Raw genomic sequence first — 18,922 nt, forward strand, 5'->3', positions numbered from 1 at the left:
GCCTACAATAACAAGGCACATTTGCTGCCTCGGCCAACGCCTTCTAGTTTGAGCAATTTGGCGTCTTATAAAAAATCGTGCCGGGGACGTAGAGTCTTCTGTTTTCATGGTGATAGAAGGATTGGATAATCTCATTTTTCCTTTTTTGTCCTTTTGCCAATGAATGTTCCATTTCAAATTTTACCATTTTTGGTACGTGGACTCCACACTACCCTCCACTCACATTTTATTATAAAATAAGTATAAAAAAATAGAACTCGTCTTCCACTACTTTTTCTATCAATTTCTTTTATTAAGTCAAACATTTTTTAAAATTTTAATAATATGCAAGAATATAATTTTATTCGTTAGTTTTAATAATATTTCGAAAGATTATACCAAGCCGATGATCAATTGACCAACTTGCTATATTATTCATTATTGTAGACTTTCGTGTGGATTGGATGTCATACCTAATCTAATACTGTATTCACTAAATTATGTAGAAATGTGCAAAAATGGCCCCATCATCTGTTGAATACTGTGTTTTTTTAAATCATAATTACGTTTAATTGAAATTCTAGTAGAGTAAGAGGATGATAGTAGTAATATTTATGTTGTACTCTGATGAATAATGAATAGCAAGGTGTCAAAAATTGGTTTAAGAGCCAAAAAAATTTGACAGGCAAAACAAAATGGACCATGTTGGTTGCCAACGAACCGTCGGATCTGAACAATTCGGGAATAGTTCATTCTTCTTGATTAAGCAAAATGTCGGTTTAAGAAGGAGTACTATTAATATAGGTAGAGGTGCTCACGGTTCCGGAACCGCCGGTTCCAATTTTGGAAATTGCCGAACCGGAACCGGACCGCGAGGGTGTTTCGCTGTTAAGGCTCCAGTTCCAAAACCGCCGGTTTCGGTTTCGGTTCCGGTTCCGAACCGTCGGTTTTTTACGGTTTTTCACGGTTCCGAACCGCCGGTTTTTTGCGGTTTCGGCTTGGTTTCACGGTTTTCCGGCAATTTTACGCGGTTCCGGTTTGGAACCGGCGGTTCCAGCACAGTTTCGATTCGAAAATTTTTGAACCTGGACCGAACCACGGTTCAAAAATCGACGGTTTCAGTTCGAGTAAATTCTCACGATTTCGGTTCGAAACCGTAATCGGCGGTTACGATTTCGGTTTTAACCGCCGGTTCGGTAAACCTTGGGCATGTCTAAATATAGGGTAACAATGTTAAAAACATTGGTTTGGATATCGACTTGTTAATTGCATGTGAGATTAAAGAATCAGTATTACAATTAAATGGAATATGGTCCGTCAAAACTGAATTTGATTAATTTATTAGATAATTATTGTTTGTCCACCATCAGTGGCGGACACACACACATGAGGAGAAGCCGCTCCCAAACCTTTTTTTTTTAAAAATATATTTCTACTTCAAAAATATTTAAATTTTCTTTGAAAGTAACTTTAGCCCTCACCAAATTAATGTGTTAGATGTCTAAATTGTTAGAATTTAACTGAAAGGAGGGGCTGAAATTGAAAATTGCAGCGAAAAATGTATATAACAATGGCCGCTGCGCTGTTGGGGTTGGGAAGAAGATTAAATAACAAAAAGTTGTTTAATGAATATAAAAATAATAATAGTAATAAAATCTGAAAAGACAATCCCTTATCCCTATTGAAACGTGTTCCACTTTTCATAACAGTATAAGTATAACACTTAAATTTGAAATCGTTTCCACAAATTATACTTGACTAACGATTTTATGGCTCTTCTTTACTACTTTAATTGGTGAGTCCATTCTTCCCCTTTTCTTTTGTCATAGTTACTGTATTACATTCTTAAGGTTAATTTATATAGTATTTTATGGTTTATTGAACTATTTAAAAGTTTTTTTGTGTGGTTTTCATAATTTTAATTTCTTATAGAAAGTAAACTTACATTCTAATATTCTTATAGAAAATAAACTACATTTCTAGGAGTAAAGTTTACATTTTTAATTAATTTAGTAATTTTTTCTTATATAGAAATGAAATATTTTTTTTGAAAAAATATCAAAGGATAATTATTCATCTTCTATCTTCTCTAAGTGCTAGAATTGTTGAATTAGTGGAAATTAGTATGCAAGAAGTTGAATTGGATTTGAATTATAGTATTTATGTTGGCACTTTATGTATTAAATATTTATACAATTTTATTATTGTTATTGGGATTTTTAACATATATATATATATATATTAATTTTATTTATATTAATATATATTAATATAAATTAATTTATATATTAATATAGTATATATTAATATTGATAATGAAAATTTTTAGTAAAGCCCATGCTAAAATTTATTTCTACATCCGCCATTTTCCACCATCCTTATTGTAAGTGCATGTTTGTTTGTAGGTGTGAGATATAGTAGAAGACTTGTTTTTTATCGGCTTGATATGCTAATCTCTACATACATAAAATATACATAAAACGCGAGTTTGGGAGGATTTGAATAATTATTTTGTGCAGGGGATGTAAATACAATAAATAAAAATTATTAAATTAGTATTAAATTAGTTTTGGGCCTTTTGGCGATGTAACCGCCTATTAGGATTTTGCACTAAATTACCTTAATTTTGCATCTAATAATTTAATTAGGCATCATTTTCAAATACATGGTCAAAAAATAGATGTGGGAAAAAATAGATATGGGAATTTAAGAGTTTTGATAATAAATTTAAATATTTTTAAGTTTTAGGCATGAATTTAAATATTTTAATGATGACTTTGACTAATTTTTAAAGTATTACAATGAGTAAACGGTTACAAATCTTTAAATAGGATAATGAGCATTTAACAAAAGTTGTAACATCTATTCTCTTAATTTTATAATTTATGATGTTTTAATTTCATGATCTCTCATATCCTAATTTTGTGCCTATAAAAGGCATAGAGTTGTGGATGAATTACACACTACCAAAAGCATGCTTCATTCTTTCTCAAGCTCTCAACATTTTATTGTGTATTTTAGGAACATTATATTGCTCAATTTTTGGAGCTCCATCAAGTTCATCAGTGCCTAGCGGGTTTGAAATGTTATATACGTTAGGAGGAAGTCGTTTCATATTTGGGGATAATACGTCAAATCGAGAGCACTAACCGTGATGTAATTTGTCTTGCGAAAAGCGGGTTTTTCTCGACTAGATTTATAGTTCGATTTATTTTTATAATTTTGATTGTAATTTCCATTTCATTTGTTATTGTTTTTTTCTTTGATTACAATAGTTAGAGTACCGCATGTATTTGGTTCAAGAATTGTATCCTAATATTTCTTACAATTCTTAGAGATGGAAGAATTTTAACATCCTTAACTTGAAACATGCATAATATTTATCTTCTATCTTTAAACAATTTATTATTTTTGTATATTTATATTGTCACAGTATAATTATATTAAGTGGTGTTACACAAAAAATAATATTTTATCACTTATGATGAATTAATAAGTGGTGCATAATATGTATATTTGCAATGAGATAATTAAACCTATCAAAATCGAATGATCAAACAATTAGTTGTTCAAACAAAATATAATAGTATGCTACTGTTAAGGACGTTTCCCTTAACAAGCACCGGCGGCGAGTTTCGCTCGGCGGTGGAGATAAATTTCCGGCGGCCAATAGGCTCGGCGGACGATTGCAGAGTTTCTGTGCGCGGGAGTCGCTCCCGTCGGGCAGATAACTCGACGATTGATAGAATACTCCGGCGTCCAATTAGGATCGGCGGAGGGAATCCAAAATTAGGATTAGAAAACACACGTTATATTTGGGAGAGAAAATATTTCATTAATTGAAAAAATGAATAAAAAAGATAACAGTCTATCCTATTTATAATGCTACTGACTTAATGAACAAGAAAACAAAGATATAGAAAAAGATATGCTAAATCCCTATAATATCTAAACTAATAGAGGTTCGTATCAACTCCCCCACGGTTAAAATCCACCTTGTCCTCAAGGTGGGAACCACGAAGCAAAAAGGAGAGTTGAAAGCAGAAGCTTCGGCGAGGCAACTCCTCCTGGATCAAACACACACCGAACAGTTGAACGTCTCCCTTCTTCACTTCCATAAAAAATCAACAAAGGAGACCCAACTTTGGCGGAAAAATTCCTTGCCAAATCGAAAAGCTTGTCCACGCCTCCCAGAATGCCCAAGCATGGCATGTCATTACTCAGAGGGATTAATCTTGCATCTTTGTCGAGCGATGTTGATCGATAATTCATACTTGGAACATCACCGACATTCAAATCCACATTGACACAAGCAATTACGGGCAATTCGGTGTAAGCACCATCTCCTTTCTTGCCCAAACAATTTCCAACAACATTTTGGGATGACACTTGAACAACATTGAGTGAGGCGATTATCGTCTCCACTTCACCAATAGAACCATCCTCCTCTTTATCTTCTAGCATTGTCTCCTCATTTTCACCAATCTTCTCATCAGATACCCCAACGAGCACTTGCGGTGGCTCATTGTCGTTCTTGACAATCCCTTTGTTCTTGAGGAACTCTCCAGGGGACTCGTTGTTTGGAACATCAAGAGGAGCGTCGGTAATGTCATTGGGAACATCATCACCGAATACTATCGTGGGAGTATTATCAGTTTTCTCTTCGGCTAAATTCTCATCTTGAATGTTCTCCTCAAACTCATCCCCATCATCCGCATAACAGAGAATGCGTTGTTTACACACATGTCTCATCACCCATTTCTCGGGACAGTGCCAGCAGAGACCCAACCTGGACCGTTCTGACTTCTCCGCCTGGGAGACCCGTATTAGAGGCAGGCGTGGCTGCTCCGGAGTTTGACTGGTCACACGTGCGGGCTGACTGTACAGGTCTCGCATTGGCTTTTCGGTGGAGTAGCGGGGCTGGTGGGAGGCGGGCTGGACTCGCGCTCTCACCTCCTCCCGAGGGCGAGGTCGGTCCCAGCACGTCTCCGAGCGTCGGGGCCGGTCAACGGTCGGGTAGCCGCGGTCCTGCTGTTGCGCCGGTGGGTCCCAACAGGTAGGTCGGCGCTTGGGCGGTGATGGCGAGTACATATCTAGCTCGTAGGATGAAGAATGTTGATATGCAGTGGTCCGACGGGTCCATGGTGGGTCCCAACAAGTGGGCTGTCGGGTATGGCAAGGGTGAAACGGCTGCACGAGTTGAGGGAAATTGTATTTACGATGGCAATAGCTGGCGTAGTCGTATGACATGTCGACGGACTGAATCGTGGTTGTGGTAGAAATGGTGGTGATTTATTTGGGGATATGGATGAACGCAGACGGAGGATGCTGAGCTCTGGATGAAAGCACCAGTTGTTAAGGACGTTTCCCTTAACAAGCACCGGCGGCGAGTTTCGCTCGGCGGTGGAGATAAATTTCCGGCGGCCAATAGGCTCGGCGGACGATTGCAGAGTTTCTGTGCGCGGGAGTCGCTCCCGTCGGGCAGATAACTCGACGATTGATAGAATACTCCGGCGTCCAATTAGGATCGGCGGAGGGAATCCAAAATTAGGATTAGAAAACACACGTTATATTTGAGAGAGAAAATATTTCATTAATTGAAAAAATGAATAAAAAAGATAACAGTCTATCCTATTTATAATGCTACTGACTTAATGAACAAGAAAACAAAGATATAGAAAAAGATATGCTAAATCCCTATAATATCTAAACTAATAGAGGTTCGTATCAGCTACCAAATTTTGGTTTACTAATAATACAATTGTTGAAATTAGGATTTAGCACTTAATTGTTTAGGGATACAATTGATTTTATATAGAGAATCTAATTATTTTATCTATAGGTGATCATGCTGAGTAAAATATATATTATATTAAGTATATTTTTACAAAAAGAAAATTTGCAATATTGAGAATGGTAAAATAGCATAAAAATAGTATAGATGTTTCATGTTCCACTAAACTACGTTTACAAGTGCAATAAATAAAGATAAACATTCCAACGTTCAAAAGGGCTATCGTTATTCATTAAATAATAGTAGTGTTGATTCAATCAATTAATGTAATGTTTTTTGTGTAGTTTATCATTTGAATTTTTTTATGGTCATAATTTTGACGTTTTGAATATTATGAGTTATCGATTTATTATTTTGTTAAAAGTGTGATTTACATTATATTTAGTAGAGAAATATGAAGGATTGTTTTAAACATATTTTTCGAAAGTGTTAACACTTGATATAGTCTCTTTATGGTTGTCCAAATAATTGTTTTCGTCTTGATTCCATTTCAAATATGTTTAATTTTATGTCTTTAGGTGTAAAATGAATTGAGGAGCATATATTTATTGAATTATTATTATATATTTTTCTATTTTTAAATATTACTCCCTCCGTCCCCAAAGAATATGTACTTTGGGTTCGGCACGAGTTTTAATATAAAATTGGTAAAGTAAGAAAGATGTGGAGAGAAAAAGTAATTAAAGTATTGTTAGTGGAGAATGAGTCTCACCTCATTAGAGAGAAAAGACTTTTCAAAATTAGAAAATGCATATTCTTATGGGACGGACTAAAAATGAAATAGTGCATATTCTTGTGAGACGGATGGAGTATATAGTTTTATTATTTTTTTATTTTAACTAATCAATTAACAATTTAAAACTGTATGACGAAAAAAATATTCCATCGTACATCGCACGTGGGTTAACACTAGTTAAGATAATCACTCGTACAAAGTAAATACCTTGAAATTGTAACGAAAAAATAATTTAATAGTATGTATATATTTATATAGGAAATATATATTTATATCACACTGATGTGATCATTTGTTAACTTATCCCTTAATTACTAACTATAACTAATTTAAGAACATATGATTTTAAAAATCTAATGGTCTATATATTGACATGTGTAATTTTGTTTTCCATTTTTAATATTAAAAATATAATAACAATTATTAATTTAGGGTTTAAGAAGACAATATCAATAGTGTATTAATATATCAACAAGAAAACATGACAATGACAACATAATTTCATATTAACATTGTACAAGCACGATATTGAATACTCCCTACGTCTCAGTTAAGATGACTCATTTCTTTGTTGCATGTGTTTTGACATCGAAACATATGTATGTAGGATCTCGTTAGAATCCTTATAAAATTATCTTTAACTTGATATATGTTGTGCGAAAAAATAATTTAAATCGAGATTTTTATATGCATTTAAAGTTTTGAGATATTTTTCAAAAGTTAGTTATAACTAATTTGATATTAATTGATATTAATATCCTAATTAATATTTTTTTGCATATTGATAGTCAGAGCTTGAAAGGTCTTGACTCTTTACTCTTAATTTGTAGGTCTAACGGTTATCACTTATTGTAATTAGCAATTTAAGGGTGACTTAGCAATATAACACATTCTATATCGCACATAATTAACTTAATGCGAGAACACCAACTGAAACATAATTAAAAAATACTGCATGACATTTTCCATGACATTATTATATAACTACCTTATACTCTTCCATCTCTCATTCATGGATCTTGTATCATTTTTTATTTTATCACTTACTGAAAAGATAACACCTACAACTACAAGGCTACAACCTATCATCTCTCCACCATCTTTACTCCAACTATTCATGGATCTCATTATTTCATTTATTTTTTATTTTATCTCTTAATGAAAAGATAACACCTACGACTACAAAGCTACAACCTATCATCTCCCCACCATCTTTACTCCAACTATTCATAGATCTCACTATTTCATTTCTCCAATTTTAAAATATAATTAATTAAAAAATATTTTATTTAAAATACTTAATTAAAAACTGAAAATTGCATAATTAAAATTTCTAAAAATTAAAAGTTACATAACAGAAAATCCTAAAAATTAAAGTTTATATAATAAAAAATCCTAAAAATTACCAAAAAAATAATTACTATAACAGTGGTGAAGTTGGGGGAAGCCCAATTGATGTTGGAAAAGCTCAACAACCTGGTCATATGGCACTTTTTTTTGTCTACGTCATAGGTATTGTCGGCAGCTACGACTTGCATCAACTATCCTGGTAAAAATATTACGGTTGAAGAGCGAGGTGGGGCTTTTGGCTTGATCAACCCGCCTCATCCCCTGCCTCAAGCCTTTGTCGTCTTTATCCCAGTCGAATGGCGTCCTGAACTGGCTCCCGACTCCTTGACCAGAGGCCGAACCCTCAACAACTCGGCTCTCGACTATCCGAGCTTTTGGAGATATGGCTCAGCCCCACCTCCTCAAAGCGAGCAGCTTGCTGGGAGCAGGGGCGGATGTAGAAATGAGCATTAGTAGGGGCTATATTTTCAAAATATTGTTTAAAGAGTGAACTACATCAAATATCCCTAACGTTTCCAAAAGTTCCGTTGCAGGCCCCTAACAAAAAAAATATCTCCACATAACCCTAACCTTAAAGGATATTTTGGAAACGTTAGGGATATTTGATGTAGTTCACTCTTGTTTAAAAATTAATTTTTTGTGTGATTTAGATTGCTAATTAGGGCTTTAATATAATTATACTCCTTCCGTTTCCAAAAAAATAAGAACATTTGAAATGACAGATTTTAATGCAAAATTGGTAAAGTAAAAGAGAAATAGATAGAAAAGTGTGTTAGTGGAGAATGAGTCCCACCTTATTAGAGAAAAAGAAAATAAAGAAAGTTTCTGAAGAGAAAAGTTTCTATTTTTAAGGAACTATGAATAAACTATGTATAAACTATGAATAAAATATACTATAAAACTTTATGAAAGAAAATATTTAAAAAATAAATTTATTAGAGGCCAAAACCCTCCCCTCTCTTCACATATGTGTCCGCCCTTGTTTGGGAAGAGATCCTTGCAAAACGAGTTGAGTGTGAACTATTTTTGGTTCACCGTTATCCATGCTCTAGTTAAGATTTTTCACTTACATACTAAAATGAGACCATATTTACTCAACACCATAATTTGAATGAATTGGACTATCTATTTGATATTTGGACGTAACTTTTCGAAACTCGCATTACTACTACAGCTGTAAAAATTAGCAAAAATACCAAGAGATATATATGTGGATATTTCAAATTGTTTGATATCATATTTAAGCTTAACTCAAAGCAAGGGTCCGTCTCAATCTTGCTAAAATTATAACACATATTATACAAATTTAGATCATTTCTTTTCTATCAAACAACAACGAAAAATCTTATCTCTGTATATCTTGACATGAAGCCCATATTTATTATTTTGTTTTACATATCTTCTCATATCCCACATTTCTTATCAAACAGGTTCATTTTAGACTGTCTATCAAAATTAAATCAATTTCTAAAATGGAAAGTTTTGAAGACTATTGACACTACTAATATTTCTAATTTGTGTTGTTTAAAACATTGACTATTTTTTTTTAACTTTATCAATTGTGTATTAAATTTTTGTTGTTTAAAACATTGACTATTTTTTTGGGGATAGAGTAATACTATCAGATTCTAATATTGCCTAAATCTAATTCCGAAAAGTCTAATATCGTTGATAAGTTTCTTTACATGTGGAAGTAATAAATTAATAAAGAAAAACATGGTTAAAACTATATACTTTATCTCCAAGTAAAAATAATGATATTTCTATATTTGCTACAAACTTTTAAAACAATTTACTCAGGTAAACGGCAGCGAGCCGAGCCGAAACCGCAGCCGCGGTCGCTAGAGTTGTCGGTGGTCCGCCACCGCACACCAGCAAAGCTCTCTGTCTCTCTCTTCCTCACACACTCTCACTCTTCTCTGACACACACACACACACACACGCTCTCTCTTTCTCTCTCTAGGCAGTCTATCTTCCTCGCTTATCCGCTGCGGAACTCTCGATTTGATTTCATTTTTCACACACACAGAAAGCGAGGAAGAGAGTTGCTAAAAGAGGGGGATTCATTTATAGCAGCTCACCTACATTGTTGGAGAAGGAAATCTTCATGCGCTTCCGCTGAATCTAGTTAAAGGTTTCTCCATTTCTGCTAGATCTTATCTTTTCTCACATTTAATTTTTAATCCGTGGAGAATTTTCCGGTCGCCGCTCTGTATTTGATCTGGTTATACTATTCTATACCGCTGTTGTCAGCTTCTCTATGCGGATGTATTTGATCTGATGAATTTTTTAACCGTTTTAGTGGAAATTCAATAGGATTTGCTTATTTCCTATTAATAATGTGGTTGGAAGTGATGATGATACTGTTTTTAGTCAATCAATTTCAATTGGTTGCTACTTTATGGTGAAAGTAACGTTTAAACCACTCACCTATTTGATTTCTAAACGTGAGGAGAGGCGTTTCAGCTGGATTTCACGTTTCAGATTACTACATTTCTCTGTAGCTTTAATTTAATTGTGCTATCAAACGAAGTTCATTAATAGATTTTAATTATGTGTTTTAATCTAGTCAACCTTTTGATGGGCTGAGGCTGACTTGTGATTCAACAGTACGCGCTGCTAGCTTTTTCCTGTGTGAGGGGGCAATTTGGATCTGAAGGGAAGACATCTGAATAGCAGCGAAGCTGGCGGCTACAATAGCATGGAGGGTGGCTGCGCCTAATGGTAGCAATCCCTCTAATGACATGGTAAGCTTGCTTAATTTAACTAGTTTTCTGTTTGTTTATGACTCTCTCTGCAGTTAACCATGAAATCTGCTGAACTATCTGGATCCAAAATGAATGTATTCTGATTCCGTTTGTAGTGTACATAGATCACATGCATTGCTCATAGTGAGTTTGTTCCCATTCGAATAGTAATAATTCAGATTGGAAAAATTTATGAAGAGATCGATAAATCACCCTCAAGTAGTTACGTTGTTATAATGTTAATTTATGGGGGAGATTATTAATTTCTTAGTTTTCAGCTTTGAAAGCAAATTCCTGAAAATCCTGATTTCTAGTATTAGTATTACTCTGTTGCGTGACGTGTATTGTTTACTCCGAGTAAACCACTCTAGTTCCCTGAAAGAGATAGGATGAAGATCATGATTGGCTTTTAAAATATACTCTCTTTGTTCCCTTAGTGTTGGATCATATTCCTTTTTGAGCCGTAAGCTGTTTCCATTTGGGTCATTTCCTCTTTTGGAAAAACACAACACACTTTATCTCTCTTAGAGTCTTACTTTATTCTCTCATACTTTTTCTTCCTTCTACTTTATTCTCAATCCACTTAAATTATTAAAAATGCATTCCTTTATCTCCGTGCCCAAAAGAAATGCTCCAGCACTAATGGAACGGATGGAGTACTAAATCTACTTTTAGTAGCTTGTATATTTGCCATTCCTGATGTTGCTTTCTTTCTAAGGGACATGCATTATATTGTTTGTTAGGGTGCACATATGCTATTATGGCATGGATTTGCTTGGTTGTCTACTCCTGTTCCATTTCCTGAAGTGTCCATTTCAGAGTTATTTATTAAAGTTAGTTTGAGCTTTTTATATTTTCTTTTGTAGGAGAGAAATGGGGAAAGTAGACCTCATGATTCAGAACCTCCAACCCCCCATTCACTCATGAAAATGGGTTCAAGGTTAGCAGTTGCTTTATTTTGTTCAAGGCTGATCAGTTTATGTGTTTTGAACTGAAAACTGTTGCTTAGCAATGTCACCTGTTCCTGGTATCTAGACATAATTGTTTGACCTCCATGTTTTTTCCAATACGATATTGCTTGATTAATCTGACCTCCAATAGGCCCCTGAGTTATCTGCAGTTGTTAGCTTTTTGTAAATGCTAGATATGGTGTAGCATTTCATATAATTATAGGGTACACCAATTTAAATATGTCTTATAGGTTACAACGGTAGCTTTATAATTATAGTGTTTAGGAGATCATTACATTGCATAACTAATTTAGTGACAAAAAAGTTTGAAATCTACTTTGAATTTGCTGCTTGATTTCATTTCAGTTAATACTTAGGTTAATTTTTGTGATGGTCATGAGATTTATTCACATGCAGAGATAGAGGTAACATGGAGGACCCAGATGGAACATTAGCAAGTGTTGCACAATGTATTGAGCAATTGCGGCAGAGTTCTTCATCATCACAGGAAAAAGAGAAATGCTTGAAGCAGTTACTTGAGTTAATCAACACAAGGGAAAATGCTTTCGGTGCAGTTGGATCACATTCTCAAGCGGTTCCAGTTCTCGTTTCTCTTCTTCGGTCTGGATCACTGGGGATAAAGATACAGTCTGCTGTAGTGTTGGGTTCTCTGTGCAAAGAGAATGAACTGCGGGTCAAAGTATTACTTGGAGGATGCATTCCCCCATTGCTTGGTCTTCTCAAGTCCAACTCGAGAGAAGGCCAAATTGCAACAGCAAACACCATATATGCTGTCTCTCAAGGTGGCGCGAAGGATCACGTTGGATCAAAAATATTTTCAACAGAAGGAGTTGTTCCTGCCTTGTGGCAACAATTAGATAAGGGACTTAAGGCAGGAAATGAGGTCGATCACTTACTAACAGGAGCTTTGCGGAATCTTTGTAGCAGCACTGAGGGATTTTGGCCAGCAACAATTCAAGCTGGAGGGGTTGATGTACTGGTCAAATTGCTTACAACCGGCCAATCAAGTACTCAAGCAAATGTGTGCTTTCTCCTTGCATCCATGATGATGGAAGATGCATCTATTTGTTCCAATATCTTGGCTGCCGAAGCTACTAAACTGCTCCTCAAGCTACTCGGGCCGGATAATGAAGCTCCACTTAGAGCGGAAGCTGCATCTGCTCTAAAATCTCTTTCTGCACAATCCAAAGAAGCCAGGCGGGAGATTGCCAATGCTAATGGTATTCCTGTTTTAATAAATGCTACAATAGCTCCTTCTAAAGAATTTATGCAGGGCGAGTTTGCTCAAGCTTTGCAAGAGAACGCGATGTGTGCCCTTGCAAATATATCTGGTGGCTTGTCGTATGTCATCTCAAGTCTTGGTCAAAGCCTAGAATCATGTTCATCTCCTGCACAAGTAGCTGATACATTAGGTGCATTAGCTTCTGCTCTGATGATATATGATAGCAAAGCTGAATATGCTAGAGCATCAGATCCGGAAGAGGTCGAGAAGACATTATTACAGCAGCTCAAACCTCAGTTGCCCTTTTTAATCCAGGAGCGTACAATAGAAGCCCTTGCCAGTTTGTATGGTAATGGAATACTAGCAAGCAAACTTGCGAATTCTGATGCAAAGAGGCTGCTTGTAGGTTTGATTACAATGGCGACAGACGAAGTTCAGGAAGAGTTGATAAGATCTTTACTTATTCTTTGCAACAATGAGGGTACATTGTGGCAGGCCCTTCAAGGTCGTGAAGGGATTCAACTGTTAATATCTCTTCTTGGTCTATCATCGGAACAACAACAAGAGTGTGCTGTTGCATTACTCTGCCTTCTGTCCCATGAAAACGATGATAGCAAATGGGCTATTACTGCTGCTGGTGGTATTCCTCCACTTGTTCAAATTCTGGAAACTGGGTCTGCTAAAGCTAAAGAAGATTCTGCAACAATCCTTGGAAACCTCTGTAATCATAATGAGGATATACGTGCTTGCGTTGAAAGTGCTGATGCTGTTCCTGCTCTTCTCTGGCTATTAAAGAACGGAAGACCTAATGGAAAGGAGATTGCTGCTAAGACTCTAAATCATTTGATTCATAAGTCAGATACAGCAACGATTAGCCAACTCACTGCATTACTACTGAGCGAGTTGCCTGAGTCCAAAATTTATGTATTAGATGCATTAAAAAGCTTGCTCTGTGTGGCCCCTCTCAGTGACATGGTACGTGAAGGCAGTGCAGCAAATGATGCAATTGAGACAATGATAAAAATATTGAGCTCTGTCAAGGAAGAGACTCAGGCAAGGTCTGCACTGGCTCTTGCTGGAATCTTTGATGTCAGAAAAGACTTGCGTGAAACTAACATTGCTGTTAAGACTCTTGGATCGGTCATGAAACTTTTGAGCTCTGAATCTGAAACCATCTTAGCAGAAGTATCTCGGTGCCTTGCTGCTATATTTCTGTCAGTTAAAGAAAACCGTGATGTGGCTGCTCTTGCTAGAGGTGCTTTGCCTACATTAGTGGTGCTTGCTAACTCTTCAGTACTGCAGGTCGCAGAGCAAGCAGTTTGTGCATTGGCCAATCTCCTTTTAGACTATGAGACTTCAGAAAAAGCTATCCCAGAAGAGATTGTTTTACCTGCCACTACAGTGTTGCGTGAAGGCTCAAATGTAGGCAAGATCCACGCAGCAGCGGCAATTGCCCGTCTGCTTCGTTCTCGTCAGATTGATTCCTCTCTAACTGAATGTGTGAATCGCAATGGAACAGTACTTGCTATGGTTTCTTTCCTTGAAACTGCAGACAGTGGATCAGTTGCTACATCAGAGGCATTAGATGCACTTGCTTTTCTCTCCAGATCCACAGGATATGGTGAGCAAGTGAAGCCTGCTTGGGCCGTTCTGACTGAATATCCGAGTGACATTACCCCAATAGTTTCATGTATTGCTGATGCCACACCATCGTTGCAGGATAAGGCTATAGAAATATTATCTCGGATCACCCAGGCTCGGCCCCTAATTCTTGGAAATACTATTGCATGTGCGAATGGATGCATTTCATCTATTACAAGAAGGGTGATCAGTTCCTCAGATTCAAGGATCAAAATTGGAGGAGCTGCACTGCTCATCTGCACTGCAAAAGTCAATTATCAACAAGTAGTTGAAGATTTACATGGATCTAATATGAGTACACCTCTCATTCATTCTCTTGTTGGAATGTTAACTTCTTCAGAGTCTTCCCCTGGTGCTGATCGGGGTAGCAAGGATATTATAAGTATCTCCAGGATTCCCGAAAAAGAAAGTGAAGATGACTTTGAGAAAAGTACGTCAGTCATCAGTAGCGTGAATATTGCTACATGGCTTCTTTCTATTCTTGCTAGTCGGGATGACAAAAGTAAAGTTGAGATCATGGAGGCTGGTGCAATTGAAGTTCTCACCAATAAAATTTCTGAATCCTTTTCTCACAACTTGCTGGTATGTTTTTATTTATTGATTTAAGTGCAGTACATGGCTCATATTCTAAAGCATAGCCTTGCTGGCATAGTCTTGAAAAAACTTGCTCTGATTTTTTCATTTTCTTTTGTTTAGAATGATTATAAAGAGGATGGCAGCATATGGATCTGTGCGTTATTGTTAGCAATATTGTTCCAAGATAGAGATATCATACGTGCCAATGCAACTATGAAAGTGATTCCGGTACTGGCCAGTTTGTTTAGGACGGAAGAGGGGGTGAATAGATATTTTGCTGCACAAGCTGTAGCAAGTCTTGTCTGTAATGGTAGCAGGGGGACTCTTCTCTCTGTTGCAAATTCAGGGGCACCAGCTGGACTCATTTCCTTGCTTGGTTGTGCTGATGTTGATATACATGACCTTTTGGAATTGGCGGATGACTTTGCTTTGGTTCGTTATCCTGATCAAGTCGCCCTTGAGAGATTGTTCAGGGTTGATGACATCAGGCTTGGTGCTACTTCTCGGAAAGCTATACCAGCACTAGTGGATTTGCTTAAACCTATTCCAGAACGTCCCGGAGCACCTTTTCTTGCTCTGGGACTTCTGATCCAGCTTGCTACAGATTGCCCTACTAATCAAATCGCTATGGTAGAGTCAGGTGCCTTGGAAGGCTTGACGAAGTATCTGTCTCTTGGCCCCCAAGATGCGTATGAGGAAGCTGCTACAGATTTACTGTGCATTATGTTCAGCACAGCTGAGATAAGGAGACACGAATCTGCATTCGGTGCAGTCAGTCAGCTCGTAGCAGTTTTGCGCTTGGGTGGAAGAGCCGCAAGATATAGTGCTGCTAAAGCATTGGAAAACTTATTTTCTGCTGATCATGTAAGGAATGCCGAGTCTGCCAGGCAAGCTGTTCAGCCTCTGGTGGAAATTCTGAGTACAGGTTTGGAGAAAGAACAACATGCTGCTATCGCTGCCTTAATTAGACTGCTGAATGAAAACCCATCGAGGGCCCTTGCAGTTGCTGATGTTGAGATGAATGCAGTTGACGTGCTTTGCAGAATCCTTTCGTCGAATTACTCTATGGAGCTGAAGGGAGATGCTGCTGAATTGTGCAGTGTGCTTTTTGGCAACACAAGAATACGATCCACTTTAGCAGCAGCGCGCTGTGTGGAGCCATTGGTTTCTCTGCTTGTTTCTGAGTATAGTCCAGCTCACCATTCTGTTGTCAGTGCATTAGATAAGCTCCTTGATGATGACCAGCTGGCAGAACTTGTGGCTGCCCATGGTGCCGTCATCCCACTTGTGGGCCTTCTATACGGTCAAAACTATTTGCTTCATGAAGCTATATCAAGAGCTCTAGTTAAGTTAGGTAAAGATAGGCCAGCATGTAAGATGGAAATGGTGAAAGCTGGAGTAATAGAGTGTGTGCTTGATATACTTCATGAAGCTCCTGATTTTCTCTGCGCTGCATTTTCCGAATTGCTTAGAATACTAACAAACAATGCAAGCATTGCGAAAGGTCCTTCGGCAGCAAAAGTGGTCGAGCCTCTCTTCCAGTTGCTGACAAGACCAGAGTTTGGATCTGATGGACAACACAGCGCGTTGCAGGTTCTTGTCAATATTCTTGAGCATCCACAGTGCCGTGTGGATTATACTCTTACTTCACAACAAGCTATAGAACCCCTCCTACCTTTGCTTGACTGTCCAGCTTCAGCAGTACGGCAGTTAGCAGCAGAGCTTCTTTCCCACTTACTATTGGAGGAGCATCTTCAGAAAGATCCTCTGACACAGCAGGTGATCCCTCCACTGGTACGAATTCTTGGTTCTGGCATTCCTATTTTGCAACAGAGAGCTGTCCGTGCTCTTGTCAATGTCTCAACTATATGGCCAAATGAAATTGCGAAAGAGGGTGGTGTAGGCCAGCTATCGAGTGTCATACTTCAGTCAGATCCTCTTCTCCCTCATGCTTTGTGGGAGTGTGCTGCTTCAGTGTTATCTAGCATCCTGCAATATAGTTCCGAGTTCTATTTGGAAGTACCTGTTGCAGTGCTGGTCAGGTTGCTGCGTTCAGGAACAGAGAGCACTGTTGTTGGTGCTCTGAGTGCTCTTCTCGTGTTGGAGAGCGACGACTCTACAAGTGCTGAAGCAATGGCTGAAAGTGGGGCAATCGAGGCGCTTCTGGACCTTCTCAGAAGCCATCAGTGCGAGGAAAAAGCTGCCAGACTACTCGAGGTGTTACTGAACAACGTGAAGATCAGGGAATCTAAAGTTACCAAAGCTGCAATATTGCCATTGTCCCAATACCTTCTGGATCCTCAAACACAAGGTCAGCAGGCGAGATTACTTGCCACCCTTGCTCTGGGTGACCTATTCCAGAATGAGGCTCTTGCCCGAACTGCTGATGCTGTTTCAGCCTGTCGTGCATTGGTGAATCTTCTCGAAGATCAACCTACAGAGGAAATGAAAGTAGTAGCTATATGTGCTTTGCAGAACCTGGTTATGTACAGCCGATCAAATAAGAGGGCCGTTGCAGAAGCTGGCGGCGTTCAGGTCGTGCTCGATCTGATTAGCTCTAGCGACCCTGAAACATCAATCCAGGCTGCTATGTTTGTCAAACTTCTTTTCTCTAACAACACCATTCAAGAATACGCTTCAAGCGAAACTGTGAGAGCTATAACAGGTAAAACCTTTCCTCCCTTGATCGGAGCTAGCTTGAGTGTAACATCTAATTGACGAAAACTTTTTTGCTGTTTTTTCCAGCTGCAATTGAGAAAGATTTATGGGCTACTGGCACGGTAAATGAAGAGTATCTGAAGGCTCTGAATGCGCTTTTTGGCAACTTCCCCCGCCTTAGAGCAACAGAGCCTGCAACACTAAGCATTCCTCATCTGGTCGCCTCGCTCAAGACTGCCTCGGAGGCAACTCAAGAAGCTGCCTTGGATGCTCTATTTCTTCTCAGGCAAGCGTGGTCAGCATGTCCAGCTGAAGTTTCTCGAGCGCAATCCATTGCTGCTGCAGACGCAATACCCCTTCTACAGTACTTGATTCAATCAGGGCCACCACGGTTCCAGGAGAAAGCTGAGTTTCTGCTGCAGTGTTTGCCAGGCACACTAGTGGTGATAATCAAGCGAGGAAACAACATGAGGCAATCCGTCGGGAATGCTAGCGTATACTGCAAGCTAACCCTCGGAAACACACCCCCTCGGCAAACCAAGGTATGGATCCACTCTCATCACCAAACACGTTTATTTCACGCCCCCCTGTTTCTCCTCTGTTTTACTCCAACTGTTCTTTGCTCTAGGTTGTATCAACTGGTCCTAATCCTGAGTGGGACGAGAGCTTCGATTGGTCCTTCGAGAGTCCCCCCAAAGGCCAGAAGCTTCACATTTCATGCAAGAACAAGAGCAAGATGGGAAAGGTTAATTGAATTCTAGTGACAAGATTTAACTCTCGGCACTGTATTTCAATACCTATTCTAATCAGGTCTGTTTCTTTAACTGCAGAGCTCGTTCGGGAAGGTAACCATCCAGATCGATCGTGTGGTAATGCTAGGCGCAGTCGCCGGTGAGTACACGCTACTTCCGGAGAGCAAAAGCGGGCCGTCGAGGAATCTGGAAATAGAATTCCAATGGTCTAACAAGCCCCAAGACCAAGAGGGCCAGGCTGAGGTAAACTAGCAAATTTACTTCAAATTAAAAATTGATTTACAAAAAGATACAGATTTTGCTCTTTAATTATTTTTTCGTTTGTGATAATTTATGGCGTAAATGTATATAGATTTTTTGGCAATCTTTTGTAGCAATTCCTCATTCGCCAAGCGGCTGTTTGTTTGTAATTTGAGTCATTTTTAATGTATAAGTGAGAAATTCTTTTATTATTATTATAGATTTTTACTAAAGTCACAATTTGGTCCTTAACATA

General features: G+C 37.9%; 1 protein-coding gene across 2 annotated transcripts; it reads left to right on the forward strand.

The window, feature by feature from the left end:
- Positions 1–9,494: 9,494 nt before the first annotated feature.
- LOC121769258 (protein CELLULOSE SYNTHASE INTERACTIVE 1-like) lies at positions 9,495–18,918 on the forward strand. Of its 2 annotated transcripts, XM_042166009.1 has the most exons (9): positions 9,495–9,745; positions 9,889–9,993; positions 10,470–10,606; positions 11,473–11,546; positions 11,974–15,022; positions 15,137–17,681; positions 17,762–18,216; positions 18,303–18,419; positions 18,505–18,918. In XM_042166009.1, the coding sequence occupies exons 3-9, from the start codon at positions 10,604–10,606 to the stop codon at positions 18,676–18,678; spliced, it is 6,417 nt and encodes a 2,138-aa protein (XP_042021943.1). In that variant the 5' UTR covers positions 9,495–9,745; positions 9,889–9,993; positions 10,470–10,603; the 3' UTR covers positions 18,679–18,918. The 2 variants fall into 2 exon arrangements, with proteins under 2 accessions (XP_042021943.1, XP_042021942.1); XM_042166008.1 differs by having other exon boundaries at positions 9,495–9,993; positions 10,429–10,606.
- The last annotated feature ends 4 nt before the right edge of the window (positions 18,919–18,922 follow it).

This window comes from Salvia splendens, chromosome 15, assembly GCF_004379255.2.
Source record: "Salvia splendens isolate huo1 chromosome 15, SspV2, whole genome shotgun sequence".
NCBI classification, from domain to species: Eukaryota; Viridiplantae; Streptophyta; class Magnoliopsida; order Lamiales; family Lamiaceae; genus Salvia; species Salvia splendens.

Excerpts from the sequence above, each read along its gene's own strand:
- LOC121769258 (XM_042166008.1), top strand. Across the intron at positions 11,547-11,973 it reads CTCATGAAAATGGGTTCAAG|AGATAGAGGTAACATGGAGG; the intron begins GTTAGCAGTTGC and ends ATTCACATGCAG. Across the intron at positions 15,023-15,136 it reads CCTTTTCTCACAACTTGCTG|AATGATTATAAAGAGGATGG; the intron begins GTATGTTTTTAT and ends TCTTTTGTTTAG.